General features: G+C 43.9%; 1 protein-coding gene across 1 annotated transcript in view; it reads left to right on the top strand.

Moving 5' to 3' along the window:
* The window catches only part of LOC147451518 (diacylglycerol kinase 1-like), a 41,939-nt gene extending 23,557 nt beyond the window's left edge, over positions 1-18,382 (top strand). The window contains exons 8-13 of the mRNA XM_086520408.1: positions 16,736-16,818; positions 16,972-17,039; positions 17,178-17,255; positions 17,339-17,426; positions 17,600-17,716; positions 17,808-18,382. Of these exons, the coding sequence (XP_086376534.1) occupies positions 16,736-16,818; positions 16,972-17,039; positions 17,178-17,255; positions 17,339-17,426; positions 17,600-17,716; positions 17,808-18,197 (824 nt within the window). The 3' untranslated portion in view covers positions 18,198-18,382. The remainder of the gene's footprint in view (positions 1-16,735; positions 16,819-16,971; positions 17,040-17,177; positions 17,256-17,338; positions 17,427-17,599; positions 17,717-17,807) is intronic.
* The last annotated feature ends 437 nt before the right edge of the window (positions 18,383-18,819 follow it).

The following is an 18,819-nucleotide window of genomic DNA, read 5'->3' as shown; positions in this document are numbered from 1 at the left end:
ATGGAAGAACGGGAAGGCTTGCCTTTGCCTCAGCAACTATAGCCCGAGTTTCCTCAAGAGTCTCCTGCATCTTCTCTGAGCGTTTCCTTCTACCCATACACTGTGAGGTCGATGGCGATGAAACAGACGAAGGAGAAGATGACTTACTTGTCGTGTCGAAGCCGTTTCCTGGTGTCGCTGGCAAGACTATCTAACAGTCAATTGTCTCGTCAAAGGTCGAAGTTTGCGGCTATAGCGAAGAAACCTCGGAGCTTGGCGATGGCGAATGGTTAACAGGAGGAAAGCGTCGCGCAGGGGATTTATGAGGAAAAATGCTCACTCGCCTGACTGTTATACGTGTTCGCGCCATAAAAGCTCCACCACTCGCCGCTCCTAGACTTGTGTGCGTCGTTGCTGTCGTGGCAGACATGCATTGGACAAGACTACGACCCATCCTTGTAATAATTACCATTGGAGTGCCATTTGATCGTTGGGCGCTTAAAAATTGGAAAGTGTGTCCGTACTGGTACTGAACTGATTTCCAGTCTAGCTTGACCATACTGGTACTGACTCTAAGGTCAGCCTGATCTGGTCCTTCTGGTACTGATTCTGAAACTGGAACTGGTTGCACATGAAAAAGTCCAAAAATGTCTGATTCCAGTATCTCTTGATCAGCAACCTTCAGTTCCTTAGTACCTTGTTCCGGCCTAGTTTCTCTGGTCTCTGAATAATAAAGCTTGATCTTTGCTCCATTATATACTCCCGGCAACATCAGTCCAGATAAATCTTTCAATCTGATTGTGCCATTGGAGAAGATCCAATCTACCTCAAAAGGTCCTGCCCAGGCAATCTTCAAGTTCGGCTTCTTTGGACCCAGTGTAGACTGATATAGAAGCACTAAGTCTCCTTTTTGGAATTCTCAAACTTTAATTCGGCGATCATGCCAGTGCTTCCTGCGTTGTTGAACAATTTCTTGTTCCAATATAGCCCTTTGCTTGAGTTCATCTAATTGCATCAGTTCATGCAGCCTTTTCTTAAGATTATGGTTGAAGTCTAATCCATACTTCACAGCCCTTCTCAGACTGGGGATTACAAACTCCATAGGAACCATAGCTTCAGTACCATACACCATTCTGAATGGTGTCATTCCAGTAGTTACTTTATAAGCTGTCCTATAAGCCCATAGAGCAGTCTGAAGTTTCAAATCCCACTGGTCTGGTTTCTTTTGCACCACCTTAGTGAGAATAGTCTTTATTGTCTTATTGCTACTTTCAGCCTACCCATTGCATCTGTGATAGTAAGGAGTAGATTTCCGATGCTTGACTGAAAGCATATCCAATAGGATTTCCATAGTGTCATTGAGAAAATATGTTCCTTGATCGGTCACAATCTCTACTGGACATCCATATCGGCAGACAATATTCTCAAACAGAAATCTTGCAATTGACTTGGTTGTGTTGTCAGGAAGAGCCTTAGCTTCAACCCATTTGGTAACATAACAAGTAGCCATCACTATGTACTTGTTCTTCTTGGGAGTCACCTTCTTGAAAGGTCCCATAAAATCCAGTCCCCATTTCATGAATACTCCCAATGGTTGTATTGGCATTAAGGGAGTCATATCTGCAGCTGTTGGTCGGTCCATTCTTTGGCATATGTCACAAGTTTTACAAAAACTTCTGACATCAGCAATTAGTGTTTGCCACCACAGACTAGCTTGCAGAATCTTCTTGTAGGTTACTTCGTTGGAAAAGTGTCCACCAGATTCACCATTATGCGCTTCTCAAATTACTTGCATTCTTCCTTCCATAGGGACACATCTTCGAAGTACACCATCCACACCCAGTCGATAAAGTAATCCTCCTATGATAGTAAATTTCAGGCTTTTTATGATCAGAGCTTTCTTCTGATTTTGCTTCCAATCCTCTGGAAAGGCACCTTGGGAAAGGAATTGATAAATATCATCCCATTCAGGATCCACTGATTCTTCTGCTTCTAACTGAAATAAATCAGCATCCACTGGCTCATCTCTCAAGGGTGATTCTGAATATCCTTTCGTACTTCTTGAAAGAAAATCAGCTCCACAATGGTTTCAGCCAGGCTTATGGAAAATTCTGAATTCAAATTCCATAAGGAACATCATCCATCTTATCAGCCTGCCTTGAATAATGACTTTGTTAATCAGAAACAGAAGAGCCTGATGGTCCACATAAAAATGAAATAACTTTCCCAACAGGTAATGCCTGAACTTCGTGGCGCTAAAAACCATTCCGAGGGCTTCTCTCTCAGTAGTCGTATAGCCTTGTTCAGCCTGACTGAATCTGCGACTAGCAAAATAGACTGGATAGTCTGTTCTGCCATCTGGCTGAGCTAATATTGCCCCCATTGCCAATCCTGAAGCATCTACATGTACGTGAAAAATAATATCCCAATTCGGTTGCCTAAGGACTCGTTTACTGGTAATGGCTTTTTTCAACCTATGGAAACTCTCCTCACACTCAGCAGTCCAGTTGAACATACTGGTCTTCTTTGTAAGCTCATATAGTGGTACTGCTTGAGAAGGAAACTTGTGTACAAATCTTCTATAGAAATTCACATAACCCAAGAAAGAACTCAACTCTGAAGCAGTTCTGGGTGCTTTAGCTTGCTGGACACACTGTATTTTGTCATTGGCCATCTCTATTCCATTGCGGGAAACCACATGTCCCAGTAGCTATCCCTTTCAGACTAGAAACACAGATTTGAATGGATTCAAACAAATCCTCTTCTCCTGACAGCGTTTAAAAACCATCTCTAGGAATAGAAGGTGTTGTTCCTCATCTGAATATACAGTGAAGTCATCCATGAAAATGGCGAGGAACCGATGAAGAAATTCATTAAACATCTCCATCATACACCGCTGAAAAGTAGCTGGTGCATTGCACAGCCCAAAAGGCATCATTAGATACATGAATGCTCCCCACTCAGTGATGAAAGTGGTCTTGGGCTCTATCTTCAGGAGCAATCTGTAACTGGTTATAGCCGCTATAACTATCCATGAAGCTATACATCTCATATCCTGCGATCTCATCAAGCAACATATTAGTAAAAGGTAAGGGAAATGGATCCTTAATAGTCTGGGCATATAGTTTCCTATAGTCGACACAAACTCTTAATTTCCCATTCTTCTTAGGAACAACGACTATGGGAAATAGCCAATCACTGCTTGCTACTTCCGTAATGAACCCAGCCTTGAGAAGATTATCAATCTCCTCCTTGACCTTCTTTGCATAGTTGGGGTTCATCCGGTATCTTTGCAATCTTACTGGCCTAGCATCCGGTTTCAGTGGTATTCGGTGCTGACAGACTTCAGGATCTACTCCCTTCAAATCTGTATGTTCCCAGGCAAACACATCTTTATAGTTCTGGAACATTTTCCGTGCCTTTTCCTTCATTGCCGGGTTGAGATGCTTGTTAACCTTGATCATTCTGGGATTTTCCTCTGATCCCAGGTTCCACTCTTCTACTTCCTGATCGTCTGGAAGCAACCAATTTGGTCCGTTCATTTCTGAATTATCATTTTGATCCAGTGGGTACTCTTCAGAACATACTGGTTCCTCTACTATACCAGTATCAGTTGGTTCCTCCATCCTTCCAGTTAGCTGAATTGTTCTTTCCCCTGCATTGACTTCGGTAAACTGATCAGGGAATTGTCTCTTCTGCTTTTCAGCTTGCTCTTTGTTCAGCAAGACTGCATTCAAATCGATTTCTGCCAAAGGGAATATGTTCATAGCCGCTAGCATTCGCTCGATTTTCTTGGCTCTGTACTTCTGACACAACTCCTTCGGCCTCAGTTCCTTTTTCCAACTCCTGGTGTTGTTGGTATGGATTTGGATTCTGCCACTGGCCCCTTCTATGGTCAAAGTTTGGTTTGCATAGTCATGAACAACATGTGCTGTCCTTAACCATGGGCGCCCTAGTAGCATTCCATATGCTCCCTGCACATCTAGGACTAGGAAACTGGTTTTGAATTTCTCCCTCCCAACTCTCATCTGCATGTTTTCAATCATACCCATCGCCTGTACGACTCTATGATCTACTATTCTTACTTTGAATGGTGCTGGTTTCATATTAGTGATACCCATTCTTTGCTGAAGATGGCCTCCCATTATGTTGACTCCTGCCCCTCCATCCAGAATAACGCTTGAGAGAGGTTCCCACTGCTTCCTGACCTTGTAGTCTACCTGAATAAGTCGAACTTCATCATCTCGGACAGCCGTCAGGTCCACTGTTCTGGCCTCTGCTTCAGTCTTCCTGCGCTGTCTGATAAAGTTGGCCACCTCAGGCAAGGTCTTTCTTATATCCTCCAGCTCTACAGTTAGCTTCTGGATTCTATCACAAATTTTCACATGAATTTCTTCTCGCTCTTGGTCAGACTGATTTTCAGAGCTTGAAGAATTGGTGTCTTCACACTGCCATTCTTCTTTTGTAGTGTTTCTATTCTTTCCATCCACTCCCATTTCATCAGCTAGTCCATGTACCACAGCCAGCATGGTCTCTGTCATGGCCAGTACTGACTGATCTTTATCAGTCGATTGGGCTGGTATCCTTTGAATGACTCTAGCTTCGGAACTTTCTGGCTTCTCTGGCAGCTTCTTAGCTAAATCCTCCGTGATTTTAGCTGCTAGTTCCCGCTGCTCTTGCCACTCATCTACCACCTTTTCTTTACCTTTTGCCTTCCAAACTTCCCTTTGTTGAGCCCTCTTGCTGCTATTAGGATTGACTGGTACTTCTGAAATGTTTGGGATTTCTTCAATGACTACTCCCTTGCTCCTGGTAACCACCCTGACTGGGACTGGCTCTGGTGCCTTAGCCTCAGTAGTAGTCGTTACAGGTGCATCTGGACATTGGGCTGCAAAATGACCATACTTCCCACAAGTATAGCAATTCATGCTCCTGTTCTGGAAATTGTCTCTTCCTCTTCCTCTGCCCATTCCTGGTTGGTATCTGCCACGTCCTTGACCAGTACCACTGATACCTGGTCTCTCCTCTTGAGCTACTTTGACTGGTTCTACCTTCACTGGTTCAGTGTAGGCAACCACTGACAGATCCTTTCCTTTCTTAAAATAGTGAATTCTGATGCCACAATTATTCCATAGGTGACCAAAGGCCTTGCAGTAGGTACATTGTGGACATTCAGTGGAGATGTGGTCCTTGGATTTGCATCTTGAACACCAAGTCTCCATCTTTCGGACTGGCTGTCTTGTGTGGCTAATTTCTGCAATCTGCCTAGCCATCTCTTCAATTTTCTTGGTCCATGATCCCTTCTTTGATTTCTCCTTTGCTCGTTCATTGGAGCCGCTCTTGGAGCTACTGGACGTTTCACTGGAATCAGAAGTTTCAGTAGCAGAACTACTGCTACTGGTCCTTCGCTTCTTGTGGCTCTTCTCTTTCTTAGCCTGCTGTTCCAGCTTTAATGTCCTTTGGACCAGATCATTGAATTTTTTTGTAGGGGCTGGTACTTCTTGTTCCCTAAGCTTCTTGCTTCTGAACCCATTCAGGAACCATGCCCTCAATCTCTTCTCAGACGGCGGTTCTTGCAACTGCCTGGTTAGCTCTTTTATCTTTTCTACATAGCTGCGGACTGACAAATTCCTCTGTTTGATCTTATCTAATTCACAGAGAATATCTTCGTCCCCTCGATTGTCGGAATATTCCAACCTGAAGGCCTTAAGCAATTTGTTATATGATCTCAGCTGGCATGCAGGGTAATGGTAATACCATTTCCTCGCTGCCTCCTTCAAGGTTTGTGGAAAATATTCCCCCCAATCATCTTCATCAATGTTTTTTAGTTCAGCATACTGCTCGAAAGGTTGTATGTGAACATCTGGATCATCCTTTTTCCCTCCTTTGAATATTGGAAAGGAAATCTTCAGGGAAGCTGTGTAATCATTTCGATTACTGCTGATCCCGCCACTTCTCTTCTTGGCTTCAGAATGACGCTTGGGAGCCTTCTTGCAATTGTCAATGTCAGCATCCCAATCAATCTCTATCTCCGTCTCAGTATTAGTGTCTTCTCTGTTTTGTCTGCTAGAAGTACGGTGACTTCCCTTATTGCCCTTGGTATGCTCATCTCTCTGGCGAGACTAAGAACTCTTGGAACTCTTTGCCTTTCGTGCTTCCCGTTCTGCCCGTCGGCGTCGAGAATGACTGGAGTGCTGTGAGTCCTGCGCCTTATCAGCCTGACTATGCTCCTCCTGAGCCTCAGTGTCAGTCATTTTCTCTTGCTTGGGGTCAGACTCTCTTTCTGACTCCTCAGGAATGGGGTCCACACGAATGGTAGATTTCCGGCCATGATTGGATTTTGGTGCCATTGCTAAAAACTTCAAACTTGGAGAAGAGTCTTTTAGTCAACGAGCTTCAGCTCGAGCCATCGTGATTGCCAAAATGGAATTGGAGCTGATCTCTTGAGACAGCTAATTCCAGTGTTGGAAGATTTCAGCTACTAGTGTGGGAAGATTTCAGACAGCAAACTGGACAAGAATCAAAGACTAGACTGAAATGTGGATATTGAAATAAGAATGAGACTTATGTACTGGAATTAAGGTTCAGATTCAGATTCAGATTCAGAAGACCGGACGAGAAGTAAGTATAACTGAAATATATGCCAAGATTAAGATTACATGTCAAGATTACAGCGAATATGATTACAGAGAGAGTACAGCCGACAATACTGTCAATAGTGCTCAAGTACAAGTATAGCCAAAGCGCTAACCCAAGTGATAACAATTGCCAACCCGATAACAATGTAATGGGTCCTATTTATACACTTCGGGTTTACTGTAGTAATTACTCTAGTAATTACTAAGTAATTCGCTGCCCACCTTCTAAGAAGACGTTCTCACATAGTGACTATCCAGCCGTCTACATACTTCATGACAAGGGTTCAGTTAACTTAGGAAGTGTTCTGACACCTTTGTGAGTCTGTTCGCAGGCCATGCATGTCCAGGCACTTAGAGTAGTTGCATATCCTTTGGTTGCACACAGCGTAATCAACATTACCATAAGAATCCATCATGAGCATTTTACAGTGCATAGAACCTATTTTCCCTATTTTAGCCATTTTTCACTTATTATTAATAAGTGACTATTGGGAAACTGGGTAGGGCAACTTTGGCAAGTTAATATATAAGAAAGCTAGCGCTAGCACTTTCTGGCAGAAGAGACAGCATGGAACCAAGTTCTGGCAGTGCATTTTCTTAGCAAGACCGGTAGGAGGACTTAGCGTTTTTCAGCCATCAAGATCAGCCTAGCGTTTTCAGCAACTACAGATCAGCCCCAGCGTTTTGCAGGTTGCAGATCAGCCTGGCGTTAGAAGATTCCCTAGCGTTTTTGCAGTAGATACCCCCTCAAGCCTAGCGTTTGCAGTTTCTTGGCGACAGAACCCATTTTTGCATCAGCGTTTTCAGTTTTCAGCAGTTAGACTCCGCACCGCAGCCTCCAAACCTTGTAGATCTCACCTTCCCGCAACAGATCCTCGCTACACGGTCAGATCAGCCAGTGTTTGCAGGTGCAGCCCGCTATTCGCAAATTTCAGCATCTGCGTTTTCAGCGCATCGTCGTCGCGTCGTCGTCACCTCCGTCGTAACTGACATAGAGTCAGAATTGAGCAGATACGTCGTCATCATCGTCGGCAAGTCCATTGCATTTAGACCATTGTACGAGGATTGTGCAATCGATAGCATAGACCTCTCTCGCTATTGAGAGTGGGGCCCTTGGACGAGGGTTTGACAACATTCTGTGTCGTATTCTCTTCTCTCTCTATCTCTCAGTCTCAGCACCTTCATTCACAGTGTCTTTCACTTTGTTTGTGATCATTGCGCGGTTGAAAGAAGATTGGCGCAATCTCAAGCAAAATGGTATGCCAGTCATGTCTTTTTCTAACCGTGTTTTGCAGCTCGGCACCCAATTACGCAAATTGGATGATGAGCGCAAAGAGGCTTTCCTTTTTGGGTTGGACGAATGTATCAAGTTTGATGTAGAAGTCTTCGACCCCGTGGATCTCAACAAGGCGGTACCAATTGCTCTCTCTTAAGAGATGAAGCACAACAAGGGAAAACTTAAGGTGAACAAGTCTTCTCAAAGTACCTCTCAGATATCTCAGAACCCTCAGAATGGTAAGAATGGTAACTCTCCTAGTCAATCTTCCTCTAATCCTTCGGAAAAGAACTCACAAAATGAATCTAAAGCTAAAACACCTGCTAAACTTAAGCTAACCCCTGATGAAAAAGCCACAAAAGGAATTTTAGGAGGATGCCACAAGCACTTTAATGAACCAAATTGAATCTTCTCATGTCTTTGACACACACACATTGATGAGTCTCTCATGAAATGTCATGGTCATGTGAAGGGTCAACGTCTTGTCATATTGTTTGATCCAAGCAGTATGCATGATGTGATTAGTGCCTCTCTTGTAGAGAGAGCCCGCCTAGAGGTTAGTCAGACATCTCCTCTCGAGGTGTCTGGCTTCGCTCCCGGTATGGACTCTCTCATCACACAAGAGTGCCTTGATGTGTTGTTTACAGTTCAACAAGCTGCCTTCCGTAGGAAATATGTGGTGTCTCATCTCTTAGGATGTGATATGCTTTTGAGCATTGGATGGTTTCGTGAGCATGACCCTCTCATTGATTGGGAGAACAACACTCTCATATTAAATGCCAAAAATGACTCTCCCAAGATCATTCGTGCTGAGGAGGGTTTGCATTCTTTGTCTCTCATTTCTCATGTGCAGACAAAGCGTGAATTACGACGAGGAGCACAAGCGGCATTCATCTATGCCTCTTCAGTTACCTAGAGCATGCAGGCTCCAGACAGGTATTCAACTTTGTTTACCAAGTTTAAGCATCTCTTTTTGCAGAATGATCTTCCACCTCGTCTCCCACCCGAGCTTACGGAGGGGTCACAGCTTGTTAGTAAGGCTCCCTACAGTTTGAACAGGACACAAGAAGAAGAGTTAGAGCGGCAACTCACGGAGTTGGTGGCTAGAGGATTCGTATGTCCTAGTGTAAGTCCTGTTGCTGTTTCTATTTTGTTTGTCCATAAGAAGGATGGTTCGTCTCCTTTGTGTGTTGATTACAGGGCATTGAACAAGATAACCGTCAAGAACAAGTTTCTGATGCCTCGCATTGAGTATATCCTTGATAGGTTCAATGGGGCAAAGGTTTTCAGTAAGGTCGATCTCAGAAGCGGTTATGCCTTTTGGATTGACAGGTGCCGTGGGTACATTTAACCGTCTCATGGTAGGCCGTTTTGGCGATATGGTAGGTGTATGTGTGTTCATCTTTTTTGATGATATTCTCATTTTTTCTGCATTATGGGAACAACATGAAAAGGATGTAGAAAGGGTGTTAACCCGTTTGGATGAGTGTCAGCTGTACATTGCAGCTAAGAAATCTGAGTTTTTTCTCACTGAAGTTACTTATTTGGGTTATATCATTTTTGCAGAAGGCATCATGCTAGACCCCGCAAAGGTGGAACAGGTACGTAATTGGGATTTGCCCAAAACTGCTTATGATGTCCGTTCTTTTCTTGGGTTATGTCAAGCATATAGTTTGTACATAGAGAATTTTGCACGCATTGCCGCACCTATGACAGATGTTTTGAAAGGGGTAAAGACTCGCCGACAGCGCATGGATGTGTCCGAGGCAGCCGTTGAGGCTTTCGCAGCTGTCACAAACTAGTGACGTGGCATGGCTAGTAGTACAGACACACACACACCCAGGTAGTCTCGGATTTCATGCTGAAAAGGCTGATGTGGCACTACCGTACGGACCCCCGCAAATTGCGGCGAAAAAATCGGATGCTGACGTGGCAAGCTGTACGAAAATTCCTACGCAATTTTTTGGCAGCTTTTTGCGTGGGTTGAATTCTACGCAAGTTAGAATAGCTTTTGGGAATGAATTGCTTTATTTTACCAAGCAAGGCTTGTGAGATGATTTGCTTTATCTATGGCAGCTTTTGGGGCTTTGCTTTTAGCATCCCTTGTAAACCTTTATAAGCGTGGGCAGGGCTCCCACTCTGCAGAGCATCTGGACGCAGAGTCTGGACGCAGAGTCTGAGAGCGAGAACCCTCCCACTCCCTTGTACTTTGAACTTAGATTAATACAAAAAAGAAATACCGAAAGGGGCGCCAGTCTTTGGGGCCAATATCTCTAGGCCGGGCCGTGTTGAATCAATCGTGAACTGTGAACTGTTTTGAAGTGAACCTCTGCTGTGTCGCGGTAGAATCTTGAGTTGGAGTGTCCAAGTTTGTTACAGTGGTATCAGAGCGCGGCCGATTTCTCTTCTACTAGGAAATCGGATCCTTTTTCTAGCGATACTTATGGATTCAAATAGAGATCAGTCGACTTCCTCTGCCTCGGGGATGCGGGAAGCGATCACGAAGAAGATTCTCATGAGGAGTACGGCCCGCCTCGGCCTACTCAGGCGGAGATTGAAGAGATGGAGCGTCAGCAATTGGTTGACGATGCGACAAAGATGATGATCAATCTTGCGAAGGACCCGAAATTTGCCAAATTTTTGACTCAGACATCCTTCGACGAAGTTCACTCTCAGTGGCATAAGGCCACAGGATCACCCCTCAAATAGGCACTCAAGAAACCTCCTACTCTGAGGATGTTTACAAAACAAGAATTGGAAGAGGTGGTAGCTTTTTGAGGCAAACAACAAAGCCAAAAAGCTCGACAAAAAGCAGAAGAAAGGAACTGACTTCCCGGGTTTACTTGGGTCGTCAATTTGCTTTTGCCTCGGCAAGAAAGCAAAAGAAGCGTGTCAAATTTGAAGGAGTATCCAGTTCTTTTTCTTCTTCTTTTGACAGTTCTTCTAGCTCTTCTGACTCAAGCGAAGAAGATAGGAAAGGGAAAAAGCGAAGCAAAAAGCAAAGCTGCGGAAAGGGAAAGAAAAAGTCCGCGATGCTTCGAGGGCTTTGGCCTTCATACAACAGTTTGATATATCTTTCTCTGGAGGACATTACTCAAAGCACTCCAAGATTCGGAGGGCTACCTCTTACTTCAAGGGAAATGCTCGAACATGGTGGTCCACTCTTCTATTGACAAGAAAGCGCCAGTTAAATGGCTGAAATTTAAAGGCTTTTTATTTCTCCTTGGTTGACTCGGGAGTACGAACGCGACATCGAACTGCTTGGAACCATCTTCGGATGACCAAGAAAGATACCTTGGACGCATATTGAGAGAGATTTGGAGCTCTTTTCTACCCGCTTCTTCATTTAAGAACATCTCGTTTAAGGAACAGATTGAGCGGTTTCCCTTGGGACTTCCTACGGAGATCCGAGATCACTGCTTAGAGCAAAAGTCAGATTCAATTCAAAAATTGATGAGTCATGTGAAACGGGGCTTTGCCATACACTCAGGCAATTTGACTTACCCCACAGATGAGATCATGACGCAAGAAACAGAACAGACTTCTAAAAATGAAAGTAGAAAGAGGAAGAGCCCCCAAGATCAGAAAGATAAGGATGCACGACCCTGGCTCACTCCTTGGGAGAGAGCCAACTACATCAAAGAGGGGAAGTGTTTTGGATGCGGGGAACAAGGACACATCTCCGCGAAGTGCCTAAAAAGGCACAGAAGATCAAGATGAAGAAAGGCCAGAGAATTCAAAGTAGCTGAGGAACCTGGACAGAAAGGCAAGATGAAAGCAAGACCGGTTCCAGATTGCATGGTTACTTACCCAAGCACTATTGATGAGAGTACAAAACTTTGCCGAGCTTGGGGCAAAGTGAAAGATCAAGAAGCCTTGATTTTCTTTGATGGAGGAGCAAGGCCAACTTCATTTCACGTGAATTGGCGACGCGGCTCGAGATTACACCCGATCGGATGGGACCACTAGCAGAGGTAGTTCTAGCCGCACTCGACAGGGACGTAACCATTACACTTGTCATTGGCAAACTTCGGTTGCATTATCAGGGGTATTTGGGACATGAGGACTTCTACATAATGCCCTTGGAACTTTGGAAGGTTGTGATGTCCTTATGGGAATTCCTTGGTACCATAAGAACAACGCCGTGGTCAACTATCGAGCGAGAAAAGCGACTTTGACTCCAGAAAAGGGCTGAACCATTGTACTTGATGTGAAACTTAAGGGCGAGTCTGTCCCTATTGTATCAACTTCGGCCGTTTCAAAATTAATGAAATCCAACCTGTTTGTTTATTTGATCTTTTTGAAAGAGTTGAACGACGATCATAGGACAAATATGTCTGATCTAGAAAAAGAACGCCAAGATTTTCTCCACACTCATGCCGATTGCTTTTTTGAGGACCTGCCAGGCGAGTTGCCAACCAGCTCTTCCTGAGGATCATACCATTGATTTGATACTTGGAAGCACACCACCGAACTGGCCACCTACCGTGTGAGCCGAGCCCAGAATGAAGAGATTAGGAACCAAGTGAAAGACCTCTTCGAAAAGGGTCTTGTCCAGCCGAGTACTTCACCTTACTGCTCTCTGGTGTTGTTGGTTTTGAAGAATGACGGATCTTGGAGAATGTGCATTGTCTATAGAGCTCTCAACAAAATCACCTTCAAGAACAGATTTCCGATTCCTAGGATCGATGATATTTTAGACCGACTACAGGATCCTCTTGTTTCAGCAGGATTGATTTGAAGAGCGGATATCATCAGATCCGAAAAATCGCGCCCGGAGATGTCTACAAGACAACTTTGCGGACGACCTCCGGTTTATTCGAGTTTTTGGTGATGCCTTTTGGGCTTACCAATGCTCCAGCGACCTTTAACTGAATGATGGACAGGGTTTTCAGAGCGTACAGATCTTTTGTGGGCACTTTCTTTGATGACATTATTGTCTTCTCCAAGGATGAGGCACAACATAGAGAACATTTGCTACAGGTTTTTCAAGCATTACGAGATCACAAGTTGGTGTTTAATGCAAAGAAAAGTGAATTTTTCCTACCCGAGATACACTTTTTGGGACACATCGTCTTAGCACCAGGAGTGCAAATGGACCCGGCCAAGATAGAGACTATCCGTGATTGGCCAGATTTAAAGAATGTCCATGAAGTTAGAAGCTTCTTGGTCTTATGTTCTTACTACCGGCGGTTCATCAGAAATTTTGCAGAGGTTGCTTCCTCTTTGCATATCTTGACACAGAAAGGAGTCCCTTTCTCGTGGGAGGGACCCACAGAGGTGACTGTCTTTCAGACATTGAAAGAGAAATTGACTACAGGACCAGTTTTGTCTTTGCTAGATTTGCAAAATTCATTTGAAGCATATTGTGATGCTTGTGGTCGTAGTCTGGGTGCGGTCTTAATGCAAGAAGGCCATGTCATTGCCTACGAGAGCCGATTGTTCTCAAGGCCGGAATTGACACACAGATTTATGAGAAAGAGCTTTTGGAGGTTATCCATGCTCTTACTCAATGGCGACATTACCTACTCGGAGCCGATTTTACGATCTTCACAGATCACCAGAGTTTACGCTACTTCTTGTCACAGAAGCAGCTATCGAAAAAGCAGATGCGGGGGGCGAACATCTTGTCACAGTTTCACTTCTAGATTGTCCATGTGCAAGGACAAAAGAATTTGGTGGCGGATGCTTTGTCCCAGAAGCCGTTGGTTATGGCTTTCCGTGATACATCATAGGAGTTTCGAGGATATGGTCAATCAGTACGCCACAGATACAGATTTGCAGATATTTCACTCAGATATGGAATGGGGAGGTAGTAGCGCGATATTCCATTCGGGATAGCTACTTGATGAAGAAAACGATGTTGTGCATTACACAACCGTTGAGGGAAAAGGTTTTAACCGAATGACACTGTCCACCATTTACAGGTCACCGCGACATTGCTACCACCTTGAAAGGTGTGGAGATCTAGATACTTCTTTTGGCCGAGACTCAAGAAGGACGTGGACGATTTTGTACGCAGTTGCTTGGTATGCCAGAAGGTCAAGTTTGATAGGCATAAAGCACAGGGATTGTTACAACCTTTACCCATTACCACCCGCCCTTGGATTAGCTCAGTCGCACCGCCAATTCAGGTGAAATGAAGCTGGCCTTGGCTTCTCCATAAAAAAAATAAGGGCTTCTTGATCTTTCACTTTGCCCCAAGCTCCGCAAAGTTCTGTACTTTCATCTATTAGGCTTGGGTCTGTTCCCATGCAATCCAATACCAGTCTTGCTTTCATCTTGCCTTTTTTTGCCATGTTCCTCTGTTGCTCTAGAACTCTCTGGCCTGTGTTCAGTCTGTCCTTGTTGTGCCTTTTTGGGGCATTTTGCGGAGATGTGCCCTTGTTCCCCGCAACCAAGACACTTCCCCTCTTTGAAATAGTTAGCCCTTTCTCTAAGAGTCAATTGGGGTCGTGTATCCTTCTTTTCCTGGGGATTCTTTTTCTTTCTATTTTCATTGTTCGAAGTCTGTCTGGTCCTGTGAGTCAAGATTTCATCAATGGGGTAAGTCAAATTCCTCGAATGTATCAAGAACCCTCGTTTCGCATGACTCATTAATTCTTGAATAGAGTTAGCAGACTTTTGTTCAAGGCAGTAATCTCGGATCTCTGTAGGGAGTCCGCAGTGAAACTGCTCAATCTGTTCCTTAAAGTTGACCTTCTTAAACGAAGAGGTTGGTAGACAAGAATCCCAAAACCTCTTGCAATATGCATCCGAAGAATGTCCCTTGGTTATCCGAAGATCGTTCCAAGCGGTTCTTACATCTCGTTCGTACTCCCGGGTCAACCAAGAAGAAATAAAGAGCCGTTTGAATTTCAACCACTTGAATGGGGCTTCTTTTCTCAAAAGAAGAGTGGACCACCATGTTTGAGCATTTCCTTTTAAAAATGATGCAGCCCTCTTGATCTTGGAGTGCTCTGAGTAATGCCCTCCAGAGAAGGCTATGTCAAACTGCTGGATGAAGGCCAAAGCCCTCGGAGCATCCGGAATCTAGAAAAGATTCAAATTTTATTGACTGTCCATCCTTTTTAAACTCCTTTGTCTTCTTGCTCTTAGCTTCGAGGAAGTCGTATCGGTTGGCTTTTTAGAAATGCTTCTTCTTCGCATAAAACATGTGGTCGTTGGAGTCCGAACTGTCAGAGGATGACTTCTCCGTAGAGTTATCAAAAACTGGTCGGAATTTGAGCTTCTTTGCCTTTTTCTTGTTCTTTCCAAAGCTTTGCTTTTGGCTTCGCTTCTTGCCCTTTCTGTCCTCCTCACTCGAGTCGGAAGAGCTAGAAGAACTGTCAGAAGAAGAGGAAGATGAACTGGGGTAGTCCTTCAAAACGCACATGCTTCTTTTTCTTTCTTGCAAAAGCAAAAGAAGATTGACGGCCCAAGTAACCAAGGTAGTCAGTCCCCTTGCGCTTCTTCAATTGCTTTTTTGATCGATTCTTCGTGTCCAAAAGCTGATTGATTTGGTTTGAACCACCTCTTGAAGTTTTTCTTTTGTAAACATCCTCGGAGCAGGAGGTTCTTGATTGCCGGTTTGATTGGTGGTTCGGTGGCTTTCTGCCATTGAGTATGCACTTCAACCATGGACTGCTGGGTCAAAAATTTTGCAAACCGGGGATCTTTAGCAAATTGAAGCATCTGCTTTGTGCACTCGTCAACCTGTTGTCGACGTTGCATCTCCAAAAGTTCATACTGTGTAGGCCGAGGTGGCCCGTACTCATCTTCTTTTAAGCTGTTTGAATTTTTTGCATTGCCTTCTCTCCCCTCAACGGTTGTAGAAGAGGTTGATTGGTTCTTTTCGGAATCCATAAGTGTCGCGAGAAAAAGGATCGGATTTCCCGGTAGAAGAGAACTCGGCCGTGCTTTGATACTACTGTAACAAACTAAGACACCCCAAGTCAAGATTCTATTGCAACACAGCAGAGAATGACTTCAAAACACTTCACAAATTTAAGAGTCGACATGGCCCGGCGTAGTTCCATGTCAAGAGAGATAGGCCCCAAAGATTGGCGCCTCTTTCGGTACTTCTTTTATATTAATCTTTGAGTAAAGTACAACTTCCCGCTGGTGCTCGCTCTCAGACTCTGCGTCCAGATGCTCTAAGAAGTGAGCTCCCTTGGGTCACTTATAAAGGTTTACAAGGGTTTCTAAAAGGAGAGCCCCCAAAAGCATTAAAACTCAAAAGCAACTTATCCCAAAAGCTGCCAGCCAAAAACAGTCAGCGTTAATTGCAGAAATCCGTACAGTCAGGCCACGTCAGTAGCCAGCGCGTTTTGCGGTAGTCCGTACAGCTGTCAGCGTAAATCACGGCCGTTCGTACAACAACCACGTTAGCAGATTCTTACGCTCTTTTTTTAAAAGTCTAGTGTCCCTTTTGGCCCCCTCAGCAATTGTCCATATGTTGGAACAACTTAATAGTCATGCCACGTCATCAGTTTGTGAAACCCCCCCCCCCCAAGTGCTGTCCCGCGGTCCCCGTGGGGCAGGAGAGAGAGGGAAAAAAGAATTGCTATCAGATTAACTATTTGTGGGTGACAGCAGAAAAGCTCGCGCAACCATAATGGGTCAAGCAACAATCACTTAACTTGTTGCGGCATTGGCGCACATACCCCGAAGTTAGAATGCTTAGAGCTGGTCATTTAACAGCAGCTTTTTTCAGCTAGGTGTATACTTGTTTGCAGCTATAGTATCTTGTCTGCTGTAAGAGTTGTTTTGAAATTGAATGAGAATTCAGAGAAGTAGTAACTTTTGAGCATCTAGAATACAATTTACTGTGAAGGGTATTAATGAGCATCGATGTTTCCAGGAATGGATGCACAAGTAGCCTATGAATTTCATAAAAAAAGGCAGGAGCACCCAGAATTTTTCAAACATCAGCTCATGAACCAGGTTTGACAAGTTTTATCCTCAGTTGGAAGTTAGTACGTGCATAGTTGTAGCAGCCATTAATGGTAATGATGCTTTTCTGCATCAGGGATATGACATTGTCAATTCGTTTTCAAACTCTATTGATATATGACATATGTAGGGTTTGTCATGCAGGGAGCCTATGCGATGATTGTTGTTACACAGGGTTGGTTTTTGGCTAATGTCATTCACCCATCGTCGAGGTAAAGAACTCTGCAAAATTTTTCGGGATGTATTAGAGTTGGCTGTCGATGATCATTTTTCTTTCAGTACTAAGGTAAGTTTATGAGAACGCTATTAATTTTGCATATACTTAGCACAAAGCTCTTTTCAATCTTCAGGAATATCAACCAAATGGGTGATATTTACATACAGAGGCAGAATGACCAAGTTTGGAAGAAATTGAAGATTTCAAAGAGGTACTAATCTTCTAATTCACTTTTATGTTAGCTGTGTTGACCTTTTTGATGATATAGTGATTGTGGGCAATGTGATGAGACAGTATCCGGTCTATTGTAATGTTAAATCTTCCGAGTTTTTCTGGAGGTCTTAATCCATGGGGGGCTCCGCACAATGACAAGTCTTCCAAGGTATGTCAGCTCTTTTCAATAACACTAAGGCAACAACAATTGGTGCTGGTTGGGATGCCTGCAGCACTGCCATCTGTAGTTCTAGTTAGATATTTTGATCTACTTTTGACAAAACACATTGCTATCTCATCTTTTGATTTCGGGTTTTTTTGTAATACTTTTGTGCAAGGCAGAGGAAGCTTACAGCTGCTTTTGTGAATGATGGACGTATTGAACTTGTTGGCTTCAGAGATGGATGGCACGGGCTTGCATTGCTGACTCCTAAAGGTCATGGTACAAGGCTTGCTCAGGTACCTAGAGCATCCAGTCTTAAAAACAATAAATTGCAGAATTTGGGTTTGTATAGCCATTTTTTATGGTCTTTTGCATTGAAATGGTTAGGCTCACAAGGTTCGGATAGAGTTTCATAAGGGCTTTGCATCAGAGACTTACATGCGCATGGACGGAGAGCCTTGGATGCAACCATTACCGGCGGATGATGATTCTGTGACTACAGTTGAGATAACAAGCCTGGGCCAGGCTGCAATGTTGACGACAAAGAAGTGCATAGCCCAATGCGTTCCTGACGATACAGGAGGCAAGGTCGATTTGAATGGGTTGACAACTCCATCAAGAATTGATGAGATGCAAGCTACAGGGGGTGATGATATTGAAATTCAGTCAGTGTTGAGTAGTTCGGCAGGGGACAATAGCGAGGTGAGGCGAAAATTTGGTGCAGCTGAGACATTCAAGAGATTAACTGTGCAGGAACAAGATGTTGGTTTTTTGTAAATATTTCTGTCATCCACTCACCATGTATAATACTTTCAGCTAAAGCTTGGCCCTTTTTGAGGTCAATTAGCCAGGAATGCTTTGGTTACCTTGTGCTACTTTCTTGTGTATAGGCTAGCCCCTTTTGTGATTGTGACATCTTCAGCCTATGTATGGCACTGAAGGCTTGTTATGCATTTGAACCAGTGTGTGTCCGCTTCAAAATGTTGGTAGGTTGTTACCAGCACCTCTCATACTCACCAACATACATACATCCAAATATAAATGGCGGACCAAAAGGCAGTTCTTCTGTTCTGCCTCCCTCTTATCTCTCTCACACTTGCCACATGGCACCTTGCATCCTCCATTGATTACATGGTTAAAAGACGAGAAAAGGCCGGTGTGTTTGGGGGTTCCACTGCAGTTTCTCCAAGGCAGGGGTCATCCTCAGCCCCACGTCAGCTTACCACCCACCCTTAAATTGTAACTCTGCAGAATTCTGCAGAGGTATCCTCTTTTTTGCCTTGGAGAGCGAAGGAATTTGCCCCTCTCACTACCCAAATCCCCTCACCAAATTATTATATATATATATATATATATATATATATATATATATATATATATATATATATATATATATATA

Source organism: Adiantum capillus-veneris, chromosome 9, assembly GCF_014529385.1.
Source record: "Adiantum capillus-veneris isolate H3 chromosome 9, ASM1452938v2, whole genome shotgun sequence".
Lineage (NCBI taxonomy): Eukaryota > Viridiplantae > Streptophyta > Polypodiopsida > Polypodiales > Pteridaceae > Adiantum > Adiantum capillus-veneris.
The sequence above is the reverse complement of the archived record's forward strand: the minus strand, read 5'-3'. Positions and strand labels throughout refer to the sequence as shown.